We start from the raw sequence: 19,630 nt of genomic DNA, 5'->3' as shown, positions 1-19,630 counted from the left end.
TAAATAAATTGCCAGAAATAGCCAATTTGCTCAATTTACCTTTAATAAATAAATCTATATATATATATATATATATATATATGTATATTTTTTTTAAATGTGTATTTCTGCCTGTCATTCCGTTGTACATTTTTTTTTCCTTTTATGGAAGGTTTTTTGTAGAGAATAAATGATGAAAAAAACAACTTAATTGAACGGTTTAAAAGAGGAGAAAACAGGAAAAAAATGAAAATAAAATTTTGAAACATAGTTTATCTTCAATTTCGAATCTTTAAAATTCAAAATTCAACCGAAAAAAAGAAGAGAAACACCTTCATTCGAAACATTCGAATCTTTTTGAAAAAAATAAAAAAAGAATTCATGGAACATCATTAGTCATTTTTCCTGATTAAGATTAATTTTAGAGTTTTGATGACATGTTTTAAATAGGTTAAAATCCAATCTGCGTTTTGTTAGAATATATAACAAATTGGACCAAGCTATATTTCTAACAAAGACAAATCATTATTTCTTCTAGATTTTTCAGAACAAAAATGTTAAAAGAAATTCAAAATACTTTGAACTAATATTTAAATTTGATTATAAATTTGCCAGAGTATTTTTTTTTTGAATTTTAAACATAACTTTGAAGAAATATTTCACAAATATTCATCGTCGAAAAAACAGAAGCTAAAATGAAGAATTAAATCAAAATTTATTCATTATTCTTTACAATAAAAATAAATACATTTACTTGAACATTGATTTAAATTGTCAGAAAAGAAGAGGAAGGAATTTAAAAGGTAAAAAGGTACATGTGTTTAAAAATCCTAAAATCATTTTTAAAGTTGTATTTTTTCTCTAAAATTGTCTTTCTGAAAGTTATAAGAAGCAAAGTAAAAAAAAAAATAAAAAAAAAATTATTTAAACAAGTGAAGACCAAGTCTTTAAAATATTTTCTTGGATTTTCAAATTTTATTTGAGTTTTGTCTCTCTTAGAATTAAAAATGTCGAGCAAAGCGAGACCAGCTTGCTAGTAAATAAATACGATTTAAAAAATAAAGGCAGCTCACTGGTAAGTGCTGCTATTTTTAGAACAGGCCAGCGGGCGACTCATCTGGTCCTTACGGGCTACCTGGTGACCGCGCCGGTGACTCCTGCGCTAGAGTTTATCAGTGTTTTCAGAAAATGTACATTTAAACATTTAAAACACTATCAATGAGTTTACTATTAGAAAAAGTACATTTAAAACAGTAGTAGTTTTTACCACAGTTAATATTAGCGGTTATGCTTGCATCCCAGTAGCTAGCAGACATCAAAGGTCATCAAGTGGGAAAAAAACAACAACAGAGATGTTCTGTAAAATCATTTTGGCGCCAAAAAGCGTCGACACGCGCCAACAGGACAGAGAGGTCTTGTGTGCATTTCCACAGCGCCTAACAAGGATGTGAGAAGATGTTTTTGACAGATGGCGTTTATTCTCAGCAGGCATCATCTGACATTTGAACGTCTACAAACACACAACTTCTACGGTGGCCAAGGTGGGTGGGAGGGGGGGGGGGACTGCCCAGCGAAAAAGGAAAACTAAAGTCCACGAAATACAGTTCTTGGCTTCTCTCCTACGTTACGTCATCCGCACACGCGTGACAATCAGGGTCTGAAGGCCTCTGGAAAAGGTGGGTGACGTTCATATAGTGTACATACATAGTGCGTTGCTACGGTAACCGCTGCACCACAAGAAGGCCTCTAATAGACGTGAGGAAATGTAGAGCGAGTGAGCCTGGACCACTTGGACTCAAGTCAGCACGGACCCGGTCAACGGGCATGGGGGTGAGGACCGTGTCGACGTACACGCATGGAGGGATTGTGGACCACGGTTCCATATGTGTAGTGACCATGGACTATGGTTACATACGTTTAGTGACAATGGACCATGGTTATATTCGTGTTGTGACCATGGACTATGGTTACATACGTGTAGTGACCATGGACTATGGTTACATATGTGTAGTGACCATGGACTATGGTTACATACGTTTAGTGACCATGGATAAATACGTTTAGTGACCATGGACCAAGGTTACATACGTGTAGTGACCATGGGCTATGGTTACATACGTTTAGTGACCGTGGATAAATACGTTTAGTGACCATGGACCAAGGTTACATACGTGTAGTGACCATGGTTACATACGTGTACTGACCATGGACTATGGTTCCATACATGTAACCATGGACACATACTTGTAACAACCATAGACTATGGTTATACTTTTAACAACCATGGACTACGGTTACATACATGAAGTGACCGTGGACTATGGTTACATACATGTAGTGACCACGGACACATACTTGTAACAACCATGGACTATGGTTACATAAATTTAGTGACCATGGACCATGGTTACATACGCATAGTAACCATGGGCTATGGTTACATACGTCTAGTGACCATGGACACACACTTGTAACAACCATGGACTATGGTTACATAAGTTTAGTGACCATGGTTACATACATGTAGTGACCATGGACTATGGTTCCATACATGTAGTAACCGTGGACACATAATTGTAACAAACATGGACTATGGTTACATACATTTAGTGACCATGGACCATGGTTACAAACGTGTAGTGACCATGAACACATACTTGTAACAACCATAGACTATGGTTACATACTTGTAACAACCATGGACTATGGTTACATACATGTAGTGACAATGGACAATGGTCAAATACGTGAAGTGACCATGGACACATCCTTGAAACAACCATGGACTACGGTTACATATGTGTAGTGACCATGGACTATGGTCACATACGTGTAGGGACCATGGTTACATCCGTGCGGTGGCCATGGACCATGGACTATGGTTACATATATGTAGTGACCATGGACACATACTTGTAACAACTATGGACTATGGTTACATAAGTTTAGTGACCATGGACCATGGTTACATACGTGTAGTGACCATGGACTATGGTTCCATACATGCAGTGACCATGGACACATAATTGTAACAACCATGGACTATGGTTGCATACATTTAGCGACCGTGGACCATGGTTACAAACGTGTAGTGACCATGGACACATACTTGTAACAATATTGGACTATGGTTACATACATGTAGTGAATATGGACTATGGTCAAATATGTGTAGTGACCATGGACACATACTTGTAACAACCATGGACTATAGTTACATACGTGTAGTGTCCATGGACTATGGTTACATACGTGTAGTGTCCATGGACACATACTTTTAACAAGCATGGACTATGGTCAAATACGTGAAGTGACCATGGACACATACTTGTAACAACCATGGACTATGTTTACTTACTTGTAGTAGCCAAGGACAATGGTTACATACGTTTAGTGACAATGGACTATGGTTACATACATGTATTGACCATGGACTTTGGTTACACACGCATAGTGACCATGGACCATGGTTACATACGTGTGGTTACATACACGTATGTAACCATGGACACATACTTGTAACAACCATGGACTATGTTTACTTACTTGTAGTAGCCAAGGACAATGGTTACATACGTTTAGTGACAATGGACTATGGTTACATACATGTATTGACCATGGACTTTGGTTACACACGCATAGTGACCATGGACCATGGTTACATACGTGTGGTTACATACACGTATGTAACCATGGACACATACTTGTAACAACCATGGACTATGGTTGCATACATGTATTGACCATGGACTTTGGTTACGTACGCATAGTGACCATGGACCATGGTTACATACACGTATGTAACCACGGACACATACTTGTAACAACCATGGACTATGGTTACATACATGTATTGACCATGGACTTTGGTTACATACGCATAGTGACCATGGACCATGGTTAAATACACGTATGTAACCATGGACACATACTTGTAACAACCATGGACTATGGTTACATACATGTATTGACCATGGACTTTGGTTACATACGCATAGTGACCATGGACCATGGTTAAATACACGTATGTAACCATGGACACATACTTGTAACAACCATTGACTATGGTTACATACGTTTAGTTCCCATGGACCATTGTTACGTACATATTGAGTGTAAAAAAAAGTGTAACAGTGACAGCATCATCCACATACATGACATGAGCACATGTACTAACTAATATGTGTACTGAGTGTAAAGTACCAACTAATGTGTAGCGAGTGTAAAATCGGCGTACTAACAACGCGATTTTGACGTTGTCGACTTACCAAAGTGGGCACAGAACATGTTGACATGCATCTAGGTCAAAGGGTGTCCAAAGTGCGGCGCTTCGCTAATTTTTTTTAACGTGACGTAATTGTTAGCATCATAATATTAACATGCTAGCATTTTTGCTAATTTAGCAGGTATTCACCTGAGTGTCAAATATTTCATAATTCACAGAGGCTAACTGTAAGTATGCTATTTTTAAAATGTTAGTATGCTGGCTTATTTTTTTGTCTAGCTAACTTAGCAGGTATAAACCTGAGTGCCATATTTTGGTAAATCAGTAATGCTAACTGTAAGCATGGTATTGTTAAAATTCTAGCATAGCAATGATAGCATGCTAACTTGTTTTCAGCTAATTTAGCAGGTATTCACTTGAATGTCATATATTTTGGTATGTCACTAATGCTAACTTTAGGCATATTTTTGTTAACATGTTAGCATAGTATTGTTAGCATGCTAGCCTTTTTAGCTCATTTCACTCATATTTTTTGTTACATGAGGCCATCTGGCCAGCGTGCTAACTTCTAGCATTTCAGTTCACCTTTGGCTTTTGAGCGTTTCTACTGAAATTGCATTTGTTTTAGTTCTTTGCAAAACATTGTGTATATTGGACTGGTTTTGAAGGTGAAAACAACAAAAATAGCCTTTTTATGCTTCGATTTGTCAGTCTGTGTGGCCCTCAGCGGGAAAAGTTTGGGCACGAAGACCTGCTAACTTAGCTTGGGAAAAAAAAAAAGTTACCACGCTAACCGTAACATATATTACTTTGAGGTGTGTAACTAAACATTTTTTTTAATGCTAGGATGCTATTGTAAGCATGAATCTAGTACTATAATACAACTAAAGTTTATGCCAACAAAATTAGCTAAAGAAGCTGGCGTATTACTATTAGAATGCTAACAATTGTGCCGCGGGACGTTAAAAAATTAGCACAGATCTTGTCAACATTCATTAAAATGGGCACAGACCACGTTAACTGAGGTATTAAGTGCAAAATAAGTGTGCAGAGGATAAGAGCGTTGACTAACATCAAGCTGGCACATACCATGGTCGTGTACAGTCAGTCGTTCATGTGTGACATGCGGACAATGTCACTTAATGTGGGTGCACAAAAAAATGTATTCATATCCGAATCACAATTCTTATTCATCAGATTCATAGTTTTCAAAAATGGAATAAAAAAAATAAAATGATAGTAATTATATATTTATTTTTTTAACCCCAGAATCGCCATTTTTAGTGATATTGGTATTTTAAATATGTTCATAATTTTCAAAAAATCAATACAAAAATGGATAAAAATAAACCCAAAAAATACTAGTTTTCATATTTGTATTTTTCAGTCGATTTTTGAAAAGGTATAAATGGAAAAATAAGAATTACGATTCTGGTTTGCATGAAGGGGGCCTATAAAGGTGGTAATTTTAAAAATTGATTTTTATAGAATCTTTTTTTATCATGAACCAGTTTGGAAAAATACGTTTTGAGGCCAACTCCATTCAACCAGAATGGCAATTCTTATTCATTCAAATTCTAAACCGACAATTTTTTTAAAAAATTCCCCCAAAAAATATATGTAAAATTTCAGAAAATTGTTTTTATATATAATATATATATATATATACATACATATACAGACACGCACACACACACACGTATATATGTGTATATATATGTATATCTATATAGATATAGATCTATATAAATATAGATATATATATATATATACACACACACACACACACAGACGCACACACACACGTATATATATATATATATATACACACACACGTGTATATATACACATATATATATATATGTTTATACACACATATGTATATATATAAATATACATACACATGTATACACATATATATAAATAAACATGTATACACATACACATAAATACATACATATACACATATATATACATATACACACATATATATACACACATATACATATACACTTATATATATATATACACACACACACACACACACACACACACATGTGTATATATACACATATATATATATATATATATATATATATATATATATATATACATACACATGTATACACATATATATAAATAAACATGTATACACATACACATAAATACATACATATACACATATATACATATACACACATATATATATACACACATATACATATACACTTATATATATATATATACACATACATACATATACATATAAATACACATTTATACAACACATACACACATACATATATACACATATTTATACATGTACATATATATATACATACATATATAGATATATGTACATATACTGTATGTATATATACATATACATACATACATACAAATATATATTGTACATACATATATATGTATATGTATATATATATACACACACACATACATACATATAAATATATATATACTGTACATACATATATAATATTTTGGCTTGTTTTTTCATAGATTTTTGGAAATTATAAATAGATTTACAATTGGGAAAAATAAGAATCGCGATTATGGTTGCATGGAGATGGCCTAAAAATGTACTTTTAAAAATGGATTCTCATTAAAAAATATATATATATTTTTTATTAAATCAGTTTTTAAAAGTACATTCTTAGTCTATCTCCATCAAGATCGGGATTTTTAATCATCCCGATCCTAAATCGGGGGAAAAAAATAAAACGTGTAGTTATGTTTATATTTTTAATCCATTTTTGAAAATTATGAATAGATTTCTAATCAGGATGAAGAATTGTTTTTTAGTTTTTTAGGAGATGGCCTAAAATTTATTTTGAAAAACAGATTTTTAATTGGGAAAAAAAAAAAAAAAGGAATTAAGAATCCATTTTTTCAAAGACATGTTTAGGCCGTCTCCAGAAGGAGCTTTTCCAACCTGTAACCTGCAGCTTCCTGAAAGATGTGGTCATGTGATGTGGGCGGGGCAACACGATCAAGTGTGAAAAAAAAGGCGTCCGTGTCATCCAACACAATAACGATGTCGCAACTAAAACGCGTCCAATCAGAGTCAACCAGGAAGTGTGTGACCCCTCCCACATGGCTGTGCAGTAACACGTGTCCACCAGGAGGCGGCGCTCTAAAGCGAGGCATGAAGCCATGGGGACATCCTGGGTTGTTTAGACCAGCTACCAAACCCATACTTTCCTTCTTCCATTTCCAAGCGGCGTGGCGTGCGTGTTTACAGGAATACTGGGGTGGAGCCAAGCCGGGGGTCAAAGTGCGGGGCGAGCGCCGATCGTACGATGCTAACGGCGTCCTTGCGGCGAGAGACGACCGGCTTCAGTTGCTGGCCACCTCGTCTGCGGCGTCGGTCGCCTCGAAGGCGCCGTCAAGTTCTCTGCGGGCTCGCCAGATCTTCACCGTGCGGTCGCTGGAAAACAGCATTGTCAACGTCAACAAGTTCCGTTCCTGCGCTGACACTTGGAAGTGAGAGATATGCTTCTGTCAGCACCACAGACCAAAGATCCCATGGTTGGATGGTATCGGCTTGCATGTGAAATGTGTGATATCATCTGCGATACAAGCAGTGTTTGATAATTAAATACTGCACAAGTTGTATTACTTAAAAATGGTCAATTTCTACTTATTTGCTTCTTTATCTGCTATATTTTTGTCCATTTTTACCAATTGAGATTTTTTTATTTTTTTTTTTTCTTGTTTTTAACTGATAAAATATTTTTGTCCATTTTTATACATGTATTATTTTACTCTAGTTATATTTGTATATCATTATTTATTGTATGATTATTGCATTGCTTACAATAGTTCTGCCCATATTTTATTATTGTTTTATTTCTTATTTTAAATTATTAGACACAATAATTTTGTCAATTTTTATACATTTATTATTTTATTCTAGCTATATTTGTATTTCATTACTTATTTCCTGTATTATTGCATTGCTTACAATATTTTTGTCCATTTTTCCTCATGTATTATTTTTGTATAATCGTTTTATTTCATGTTTTAAAATATTAGATACAATATTTCTGTACATTTATTTTATTCCAGCCTTATTTGTATATTATTATTAACTAATTTATTTTATTGTTGTATTGCTTACAATATTTTTGTCCATTTTTAATAAATGATGTATACATTTTATTACTGTTTTATTTATTGTTTTAAATTACTATACACTATTTTTGTACGTTTTTATAAATGTTTTCTTTGCCTCTAGATGTATTTGTATTTCATTATTTATTGTATTATTATTGCATTGCTTACAATATTTCTGTCCATTTTTACAATTTTTTTTAAATATAGTTTTTTTCATATATTTAATTAGACACAATATTGTTGTCCATTTTAATACATTCACTTTATTCTCGCTATATTTGTATTTTATAATTTATTTATTGTATTATTGTATTGCTTACAATATTTGTGTCCATTTTTACTAATTTACATATATTGTGTTGTTTTAATTATTTATGTATTATTATTTTATTACATGCAATATTTCTTTCAATGCTTAATTATTTATCTTAGTACCAGTATGAGTAAATGAGCTATGAACAAAGGTCACTAAAGTTAATATCGGGACTGTTCCGGGGCAAGATTGATATCAGTTCGATATCAGACATCTGCTTACATGCAAAATGTGTGATATCAAGTCTGATACAAGCAGTCCTGCAGTGTGTTTATTGATGATTGTGCCTTTTTTTTTTTTTCCAATTTTGTTATTTTATTGCTTACAATATTTTTTTCTTTTTTATTAATTAATGTTATTTTACCATTTATTTCATTTAATAATTCGGTCAATTTTTATAAATGTATTGTTAATATTGTATTAGTTGTTTTATTCTTTATCTTATCTGTATTATTTTATTAATTACAATATTTTTGTCCATTTCTAGAAAACGTATTTATTCTTTTATTGATTTCTTTTTTGCTTACAATATTTATTTTGATGTATATATTTTTTTACAAACATGAGTAAATAAACCAACAACAAAAATTGATTAACGCTATTATTAGGATTGCCCCAAAGCGATATTGATATCGGTTCGATACCAGACAGCTTACTTGCAAAATGTGAGACATCATATGCAATACCAGCAGTTGTGCCGCGTGTTTACTTGTGCAAAGTTGGACAGCCAGTTATTTAAGTGTTTACAAAAGGTAAATATGCTAGGCTACGAGGATCTAGCAGCTACACAACAGCTAAGCACAGAAGCTAGACGTACGTAGTAATAAACAATACTGCAGTGTAAACCAGCGCATTTGCCACTATAAACAAGTATCAAATAATTAGTTCCATATTACTTACACATACACAGTCTCTGAGGCAGAAGCGTATTATAAAGTATGCAGTAACAAACGTGTCCGCATCATTCAATGTACTGCATCATGAGCTTAATTTATGGAATTATTGCGGTCCACTTAACACTCCAAAAGCATATTTGTGTCATAATGTTAGTGTTTTTAATACCTGCTATTGTTCTGGGTCATTTCACTTTCATCAAACTTTTGCTAGCATTATGATACAAGTACCGTATTTCCTTGAATTGCCGCTGGGGCGCTAATTCATTTAAAACCTCTTCTCACTCCGGCGTTTACCGAAGGCATGTAGTAAAGGCAAGCATGCGCTAATTATTTTAAAACCTATTCTCACTCCGGCGTTTACCAAAGGCATGTGGTAAATTTAGGCCTGCGCTTATCAATTTGAGTGTGATGTAAGGATGCCATCATGAAAAGCACATGTAATAAAAAAAACGTTATTATGATCTTACCTTTACTTATAAATGAAGTCCATGCGCAGCTCCTTCTGATCAAAAGCATCGATAACTTGTTCATAGAAGTCTTCCTTATCTTTCTTCAGTTTTAAAAGTCTGTCTCGGAGATCTTCCTGCTTCGATTGAAAGTCCAGTTTAGAAAACTGTTTTATTTTAGATATGTAATCCTCCATGTTAAAAGTGCAAGCGAGAGGAAAAAATAAACGATCGCTGCTCACTCTTGATGCTACTTCTTCTGCAGCCGAGTAGTCGCAAGAAGGATCACTAGTGCCCTCTACCACCAGGAGGCGGGAGTCATTTAATGACTCATATTTGACACACGCAGCTACGGTATATTGATAAAACATAGCTGTTTACTGTTCTTTTTAGCATATTCAATAGCTTGGACCTTAAATCCTACTGAATAGCTCTTAATCTTCTTTCCTTTATGCGATTTCAAATGATTGAAATCAGCCTCCTCCATTTTGAAAATGACGACAGGTGAAGTGTCACTCGTGATGTCACGAGTTTGACCCGGCAGAAATTTTCGGCATAGGCTAATTATGTTGCGAAAAAAGTTTGACCCGGCGGAAATTCTAGACATTCGCAAATAAAAATCTTTTGCGAAACGAGTTTGACCCGGTGTTAATGCTAAGCATGCGCTAATTATTTTGCGAAACGAGTTTGACACGTCAGTAATTCTAGACAGGCGCGTACAATATATACCCGGCGGCAATTCAAGGAAATACGGTAATTAACATGATTACCACTGATACTGTTTGAGATTGATATCAGTATTGGCCGATACTCGGGTCTCCAATGTTGGGAATAACAATTTCCACTGGTGACCGATAAATAGTTGTGTCGAGGTGCGGGGCAGAGGCCTCCCCTCCCCCGCGGGGACAAGGACTCACTCAGAGGCGGTGAAGGAGAGTCCGCTGTTGGCGGCGATGCCGTTGATGGGGCTGTCGTGGCCTTTCAGCTCGCCCAGCGTGGCCAAGGAGTCCGTGTGCCACAGTTTGAGCACCCCGCCCCTGCAGCCGCTGAGCAAGGCAGGCGAGCCGGGCACCAGGCCCAGCGCGCACACCCAGTCCCGGTGCGCGTTCGGGACTTGCTGATGGAGAAGACAAGACGTCAATTAGCTCGTACGCTGCGGTCGGAACATCGCTAATGCCAACGGTCATCGGACGTGGGGCCGACGAAACCCATCTGGCAAGGCGCACCTGTAACAGGTCTTTGCGGTCCAGGTCCCACTTTTTGATGCCGTTGTCCCGGGAGCCGCTGAAGAAGATGTCCCCCTGGACGACCAGGGACTCGATACCGTCGTAGTGGGGGGGTTCAAAGTTGTGCGTGGGGCTGATGCTTCCCAGCAGGCCCTCGGTCACGTCGAAGAGCTGCGCACAGACACACAATTCAGAGGAGCACGGAACGCACGCCACAAAACCGTGGACGCGCGGCACACCTTGACATAGTGGTCTTTGGAGCCGGTGATGACCAGGTCTTGGTTGCTTCCTGACTGATCCACAGTCAAACACATCACGGGGCCCTGGTGACCAGTCAGCTTACCGGTGGACGCAAACCTGAGGAACAACACACTGGTCGTTAATTCCCAATTATAGAAAAGGAGTACAAGGTGTGGAAGTAGAATATCCTGCTGAGAACCAGCGTCCTCTGCCAGTTCTCCATTATCCAAGCAATTACCATATTTCCTTGAATTACCGCAGGGCATATAGTATGCTCCTGCCTTGAATTACTGCCGGGTCAAACTCGCTTCACAAAATAATTAGCGCATGCTTAGTATTACCGCCTGGTCAAACTTGTGACGTCACGCGTGACACTTCCCCTGTTATCATTTTCAAAATGGAGGAGGCTGATTTCAATACCGGTAATTTGAAATCTCATAAAGGGAACAAGATTAAAGGGGAACATTATCACAATTTCAAAAGGATTAAAAACAATAAAAATCAGTTCCAAGTGGCTTGTTTTATTTTTCGTGTGCCTGGCGATTTTTTTTCCCGTCGAAAACATATATCTGTTTTGAATTGTGATATCAAGCCATCTGCTGAACGGATTGAGCTTTGATCGACACATTGGAGGACATTGGCGGCCGTTGAAGGAGCCCGGACGCTCCCCGTAGTGATGGATGGGTTGGGCAGATCAGTGTGCACTCAGACTTTGGCGATTTCGGATAACATCTCAGAGAAGCTTTCCACTCTACAAGGTGAAATTATGCTCAAAGTGAGAACCAGACAATTACAGCAGACAAACATACTGAAATGCATCTGCATCTACAATTTGGCTCCCTTTGCACTGGTCTTGGCAAAGTCATGCAGTAAACACCCCAGTGAGACCATTTCAACGACAGACTATCTGAAAGTCCCTGCCCCACTTCCTTTAAGGACACCTGGTATGTTTTGATTTTGTTGAAAAAGACTTTGTTTACTTTGTTGGAGAAGATCTCGGACGCCTCCATAACAAAGATCTGTGTCATTGTGATAACACTCTGCGGGATGAGGCAAAAGGCGGCGGAGTACACACTGCAAGTATAAATATAATGTAGTAACAGACAGACACCTTCATAACAATATGTAATATGTCCAATACACACACTGCAAGTATATAATGTAGTAACAGACCCTTTCATAACAATATGTAATATGTTCAATACACACACTGCAAGTATATAATGTAGTAACAGACCCTTTCATAACAATATGTAATATGTTCAATACACACACTGCAAGTATATAATGTAGTAACAGACTCTTTCATAACAATATGTAATATGTTCAATACACACACTGCAAGTATATAATGTAGTAACAGACACCTTCATAACAATATGTAATATGTCCAATACACACACTGAAAGTATATAATGTAGTAACAGACCCTTTCATAACAATATGTAATATGTTCAATACACACACTGCAAGTATATAATGTAGTAACAGACACCTTCATAACAATATGTAATATATACAAACTGCAAGTATTTATGTATATATAATGTAGTAACAGACACTTTCATAACAATATGTAATATTTCCAATACACACACTGCAAGTATGTATATATAATGTAGTAACAGACACCTTCATAACAATATGTAATATATACACACACTGCAAGTATATATATATATATAAAATTTAACAGACCCCTTCATATCAATATGCAATATATACAATACACACACTGCAAGTATATATATATATATATATAAAATGTAACAGACCCCTTCATATCAATATGCAATATATACAATACACACACTGCAAGTATATATATATATATATATATAAAATGTAACAGACCCCTTCATATCAATATGCAATATATACAATATACACACTGCAAGTATATATATATATAATGTAGTAACAGACACCTTCATAACAACATGTAATATGTCCAATATTTACCGTATTTTGACTATTTTAATCATTTCTGAGACGGATTTATTCCGCGCAATGATTTGTGTTCCTAGTTTCGGAATGAAATGCGAGTGTTTTTCTAATCATGGCAGAATCGATAACAGACAACGAAGACAACTATTTTTGGACAAATGAGGATTCAAAACCTTATCTTTTTGAAGTTGAACATACTGAGGATGAACTGCTGCTTTCAGAAGCGAGCACGAAGGAAGAGTGAGACGTTGGAGCAGAGGGAAGCCGAGAGAGTGAGGTGAAAGTGACGTTGGTGCTGTAAATGTGGAATTTGGAGCCAAGCTATTTCGACATAAATTGAGTGCTTACCCAAATAAACTGGGAAAAACGTCCCCGGCCAGCTGGACCAAACACACAACTGTCCATCGAGTGAGTCACACTTTATATTGACCACGATACACACAGCATGTCATGCGTGTTATTACAGTACTACAGTAGATACGGCGTCTGGCTGTGTAGAAACAAAACATGAAATAATACTTTACAGATGCTGTGATATGATTGTTCATGTTTTTCACTCGGTACAAATTGGTGTCCTATCACAGTGTTGTGCATTACACACTCAAACGCGTTTCGTGTTGTCGAAGAAGCCAACTTATCTCTTTACGAAGCTAGCTTTTACGGCTAATGTGTTACTACGCGAACAAGACTCCTAGGGACAGGTGGCTCGGAGTGGTGTCTTCAGTAATGCGGACGTTGTACCGATCCGTTGTGGTGAAGAAGGAGCTGAGCCGGAAGGCAAAGCTCTCAATTTACCGGTCGATCTACGTTCTCTTCCTCACCTATGGTCATGAGCTTTGGGTTATAACTGAAAGGATAAGATCACGGGTACAAGCGGCCGAAATGAGTTTCCACCGCCAGGTGGCGGGGCTCTCCCTTAGAGATAGGGTGAGAAGCTCTGTCATCCGGGAGGAACCCAAAGTAAAGCCGCTGCTCCTCCACATCGAGAGGAGCCAGATGAGGTGGTTCGGGCATCTGGTCAGGATGCTACCCGAACGCCTCTCTAGGGAGGTGTTTAGGGCACGTCCAACCGGTAGGAGGCCACGGGGAAGACCCAGGACACGTTGGGAAGACTATGTCTTCCGGCTGGCCTGGGAACGCCTTGGGATCCCCCGGGAGGAGCTGGACGAAGGGGCTGGGGAGAAGGAAGTCTGGACTTCCCTGCTTAGGCTGCTGCCCCCGCGACCCAACCTCGGATAAGCCGAAGAAGATGGATGGATGGATGGATCTACGTTCCCATCCTCACCTATGGTCATGAGCTTTGGGTCATGACCGAAAGGATAAGATCACGGGTACAAGCGCCCGGAATGAGTTTCCACCGCCGGGTGGCGGGGCTCTCCCTTAGAGATAGGGTGAGAAGCTCTGTCATCCGGGAGGAGCTCAAAGTAAAGCCGCAGCTCCTCCACATCGAGAGGAGCCAGATTAGGTGGTTCAGGCATCTGGTCAGGGCACGTCCAACCGGTAGGAGGCCACGGGGAAGACCCAGGACACGTTGGTAAGACTATGTCTTCCGGCTGGCCTGGGAACGCCTCGGGATCCCCCGGGTTGAGCTGGACGAAGTGGCTGGGGAGAGGGAAGTCTGGGCTTCCCTGCTTAGGCTGCTGCCCCCGCGACCCGACCTCGGATAAGCGGAAGAAGATGGATGGATGGTGTTACTACGCTAGAAAAATAGTTCCTCAGTGTTTGCTCTTACAATAAAAATGTTGCGACAGTTTGGTTATTATACAGGTTAAGGGACGTAAATGAAGTATTGTTGACAGTTTTTAAATGCATTTTTAAAGTGATTTAGTGTTAGAATTGATTGCTCCTGTTAACTGCATTGCTGGCCGCCAAGAACACCAGGAAGATTTCAATGCAAAAAAGAAAACATTTTGTCATCTTGTCTCTCAAAAGGATTGTGAACAATAAGTACAATTAAAAAAAAAAAAAGTGCCATTCCCCTTTAACAACGTGTGCTTACCTCCGTAGATCCCAGACCCTGACCGAGTTCCCCGCCGCGGCGTACAGGACCGTGCCGCCGGGGTTCAGCGCGATCTGGTTGATCTGGTTCTCCCCTGCCGAGATGGCGACGGTCCGACTGGTGGTGGACGCGCAGACGTCGCCGACGTTCACCTGACCCGAGGAGCTGCGGAGGCACAAGGGGACGCCGTGAAACCGTCTTTCTGCATTAGCCAGCTCGGCGAGATCCGCCTTTCATACCAGAGTGTTCGGATGCACTTGGCCGAGTCCCGGATGTCCCAGACTTTGACGTAGGAGGTGGAGACGGTGAAGACCAAGCTGGAGCTGTAGCGCACCGACACCACGTTGTTGGGGTGGCCGGCCAGCGACATTATCTCCTGGCCCGTCACCAGGTTCCACACCTTGCAGGTGCGGTCTGCAGGCGGGACATGCAGTCACCACAGGCGAACATGAAAGTTCCAGAAGGTAGAAGGTGCGTCTTAAAGACCTTTAGATCCGGTGAAGAGGAGGTCGTCGGTGCAGTCCACGCACAGGACGGCCTTGCTGTGTCCTTCCGCCACGTGGACGCACTGCAGGGACGCCGAGCGACTGCTCTTGGTGGACGGCACGGGGTTAATGACGCCCCTATGAGGAAAAAAGGCGCTTGGTTTAAACCATCGACTGGTGTAGACGGTCTCAACTGGAACAGTGTCTCACACACACAAGATCATCAAGGACACACAAACTGGCATGCGGCTCGAAAGCGGACACAAACATTCCAAAGAAAAGTGATGGAAAAGAATCAACTTGGTTGAGCACAAGAAGAGGAAACAAAAAATATATAAATATTTGTTTTATCCGCTTGTTACATCTTTTATCTCCAGGAGAATTCATATTTTCTTCCCGAGAACCCTGAATAGAGACTGACACCTAGCAACAACATGGCTACCGCTAACGAGAGCAAAGAAAGGAAAAAAATCGTCTGTGTAGGCTTGGGCAATGAATCCATTTTAACAATAAATTATCTCTCTCTGTCTCTACATATAGTAGATACATACATATACACATACATATACATATAGTACACACACACATATATATATATATATATATATATATATATATATATATATATATATATATATATATATATATATATATATATAGCTTGGGATGTTTTCCTGCTGGCTCCGCTGTAACGTATTATTTTCGGGTCTCCCCATGTCTAGCATTAAAAGATTACAGTTGGTACAAAATGCGGCTGCTAGACTTTTGACAAGAACAAGAAAGTTTGATCACATTACGCCTGTACTGGCTCACCTGCACTGGCTTCCTGTGCACTTAAGATGTGACTTTAAGGTTTTACTACTTACGTATAAAATACTACACGGTCTAGCTCCATCCTATCTTGCCGATTGTATTGTACCATATGTCCCGGCAAGAAATCTGCATTCAAAGGACTCCGGCTTATTAGTGATTCCCAAAGCCCAAAAACAGTCTGCGGGCTATGTCCCACTCTCCCTTGTGGAGGGGTCCGGTCCGATCCGGTGGCCATGTACTGCTTGCCTGTGTATCGGCTGGGGACATCTCTGTGCTGCTGATCCGCCTCCGCTTGGGATGGTTTCCTGCTGGCTCCGCTGTGAACGGGACTCTCGCTGCTGTGTTGGATCCGCTTTGGACTGGACTCTTGCGACTGTGTTGGATCCATTATGGATTGAACTTTCACAGAATCATGTTAGACCCGCTCGACATCCATTGCTTTCCTCCTCTCCAAGGTTCTCATAGTCATCATTGTCACCGACGTCCCACTGGGTGTGAGTTTTCCTTGCCCTTATGTGGGCCTACCGAGGATGTCGTAGTGGTTTGTGCAGCCCTTTGAGACACTAGTGATGTAGGGCTATAAGTAAACATTGATTGATTGATATATATATATATATATATATATATATATACATACAGTGGGGCAAAAAAACTATTTAGTCAGCCACTGATTGTGCAAGTTCTCCCACTTAAAATGATGACAGAGGTCTGTAATTTTCATCACAGGTACACTTCAACTGTGAGAGACAGAATGCGGAAAAAAAATCCAGGAATTCACATTGTAGGAATTTTAAAGAATTTTTTTGTCAATTATGGTGGAAAATAAGTATTTGGTCACTCACCAAGAAAAATTCAACTCAATACTTTGTAATATAATCTTTGTTGGCAATAACAGAGGTCAAACGATTACTATACGTCTTTACCAGGTTTGCACACACAGTAGCTGGTATTTTGGCCATCACTCTATGCAGATCTTCTCGAGGGCAGTGATGTCGCTGAGCAACACGGACTTTCAACTCCCTCCACAGATTTTCTATGGGGTTGAGGTCTGGAGACTGGCTAGGCCACTCCAGGACTTTCTAATGCTTCTTATGGAGCCACTCCTTCATTGCCCAACAGTGTGTTTGGGATCATTGTCATGCTGGAAGACCCAGCCACGTTTCATCTTCAAAGCTCTCACTGATGGAAGGAGGTTTTGGCTCATTCTTTCCTTAACACGGATCAATCGTCCTGTCCCCTTAGCAGAAAATCAGCCCCAACGCAGGATGTTTCCACCCCCATGCTTCACAGTAGGTATGGTGTTCTTGGGATGCAACTCAGTATTCTTCTTCCTCCAAACACGACGAGTTGAGTTTATACCAAAAGGTTGTATTTTGGTTTCATCTGACCACATGACATTCCCCCAATCCTCTGCTGTATCATCCATGTGCTCTCTGGCAAACTTCAGACGGGCCTGGACATGCACTGACTTAAGCAGGGGGACACGTCTGGCACTGCAGGACTTGATTCCCAGTCGGCGTAGTGTGTTACTGATGGTAACCCATCGTTACTTTGTTCCCAGCTCTCTGCAGGTCATTCACCAGGTCCCCCCGTGTAGTTCTGGGATTTTTGCTCACCATTCTCATAATCATTTTGATCCCACGGGATGAGATCTTGCGAGGAGCCCCAGATCGAGGGAGATTATCAGTGGTCTTGTATGTCTTCCATTTTCCGATAATTGCTCCCACAGTTGATTTTTTCCAACCAAGCTGCTTGCCTATTGTAGATTCACTCTTCCCAGTCTGGTGCAGGTCTACAATTCTTTTCCTGGTGTCCTTCGACAGCTCTTTGGTCTTGGCCATAGCGGAGTTTGGAGTCTGACTGTTTGAGGCTGTGGACAGGTGTCTTTTATACAGATAACAAGTTCAAACAGGTTCCATTAATACAGGTAACAAGTGGAGGACATAAGAGCTTCTTAAAGAAGAAGTTACAGGTCTGTGAAAGCCAGAGATCTTTCTTGTTTGAAGTGACCAAACACTTATTTTCCACCGTAATTTACAAATAAATTCTTTAAAATTCCTACAATGTGAATTCCTGGATTTTGTTTTTCACATTCTGTCTCTCACAGTTGAAGTGTACCTATGATAAAAACTACAGACCTCTGTCATCATTTTAAGTGGGAGAACTTGCACAATCGGTCGCTGACTAAATACTTTTTTGCCTCACTGTATATATATATATATATACACACATATAAATATAGTATACACACACACACACACACACACACACACACACACACACACACACACACACACACACACACACACACACACACACACACACACACACACACACACACACACACAGAGATTCCAGAGCCATTTTGAGAGATAATGAGCTAGCCAGTCACTTGGTCGCGTGACGTAGAAGAGGAACCACAAAGCCCTTCCCCATCAACAACAATGCTAACCATGCAGACTTTGTGGGCGCAAGTAACAATTATTTTGGGACAATGATGGTTCAGAACCTTATATTTTTGAGCCTGAATATATCGAGGATGAGCTAAAGGTTTTAGAAGCTCTGCTAAACAGATGCAGCTTTAGTGAAACACGAAGCATCATGTAACATTATTGCTAAGTGCTAAACAGGAAATCCAAACTACAAACATAATAAAACGATAGCTTACTGTACAATGTCTGCTCTCACTGTGATGACGACTGATAGGATGTCTATATCTTGAATGAATAATTAATTAGGGTTAAAAAATATATATATTCTGTTGTAGTGCGTTTGTCTCCATCTCCGGATATAAACTAAATGTCACAGATGAACAACTTCTTGCTTATGTACGAGTTAGGGTGAGAAAATCAAGTGTGCCTTTTTTCCTAAGTGCCTTACTGTCGAAAACCGTTTCCCTTATCTCATTAAAAAAAAAAGTACTT

General features: G+C 39.0%; 1 protein-coding gene across 6 annotated transcripts in view; it reads right to left on the bottom strand.

Moving 5' to 3' along the window:
- Positions 1-6,519: 6,519 nt before the first annotated feature.
- The window catches only part of kif21a (kinesin family member 21A), a 99,121-nt gene continuing 86,010 nt past the window's right edge, over positions 6,520-19,630 (bottom strand). For 3 of the 6 annotated variants that reach the window (XM_061894445.1, XM_061894446.1, XM_061894449.1), the window contains 7 exons: positions 15,895-16,031; positions 15,648-15,822; positions 15,409-15,573; positions 11,462-11,579; positions 11,223-11,393; positions 10,914-11,113; positions 6,521-7,652 (listed from right to left, as the gene is read on the bottom strand). In XM_061894445.1, coding sequence (XP_061750429.1) covers positions 7,562-7,652; positions 10,914-11,113; positions 11,223-11,393; positions 11,462-11,579; positions 15,409-15,573; positions 15,648-15,822; positions 15,895-16,031 — 1,057 coding nt within the window. In that variant the 3' untranslated portion in view covers positions 6,521-7,561. Of the gene's footprint in view, positions 7,653-10,913; positions 11,114-11,222; positions 11,394-11,461; positions 11,580-15,408; positions 15,574-15,647; positions 15,823-15,894; positions 16,032-19,630 lie in introns of all 6 variants that reach the window. The other 3 variants (XM_061894444.1, XM_061894447.1, XM_061894448.1) reach the window with 2 other exon arrangements.

This window comes from Nerophis ophidion, linkage group LG03, assembly GCF_033978795.1.
Source record: "Nerophis ophidion isolate RoL-2023_Sa linkage group LG03, RoL_Noph_v1.0, whole genome shotgun sequence".
NCBI classification, from domain to species: domain Eukaryota; kingdom Metazoa; phylum Chordata; class Actinopteri; order Syngnathiformes; family Syngnathidae; genus Nerophis; species Nerophis ophidion.
This window is presented reverse-complemented; position numbering and strand designations above follow the sequence as displayed.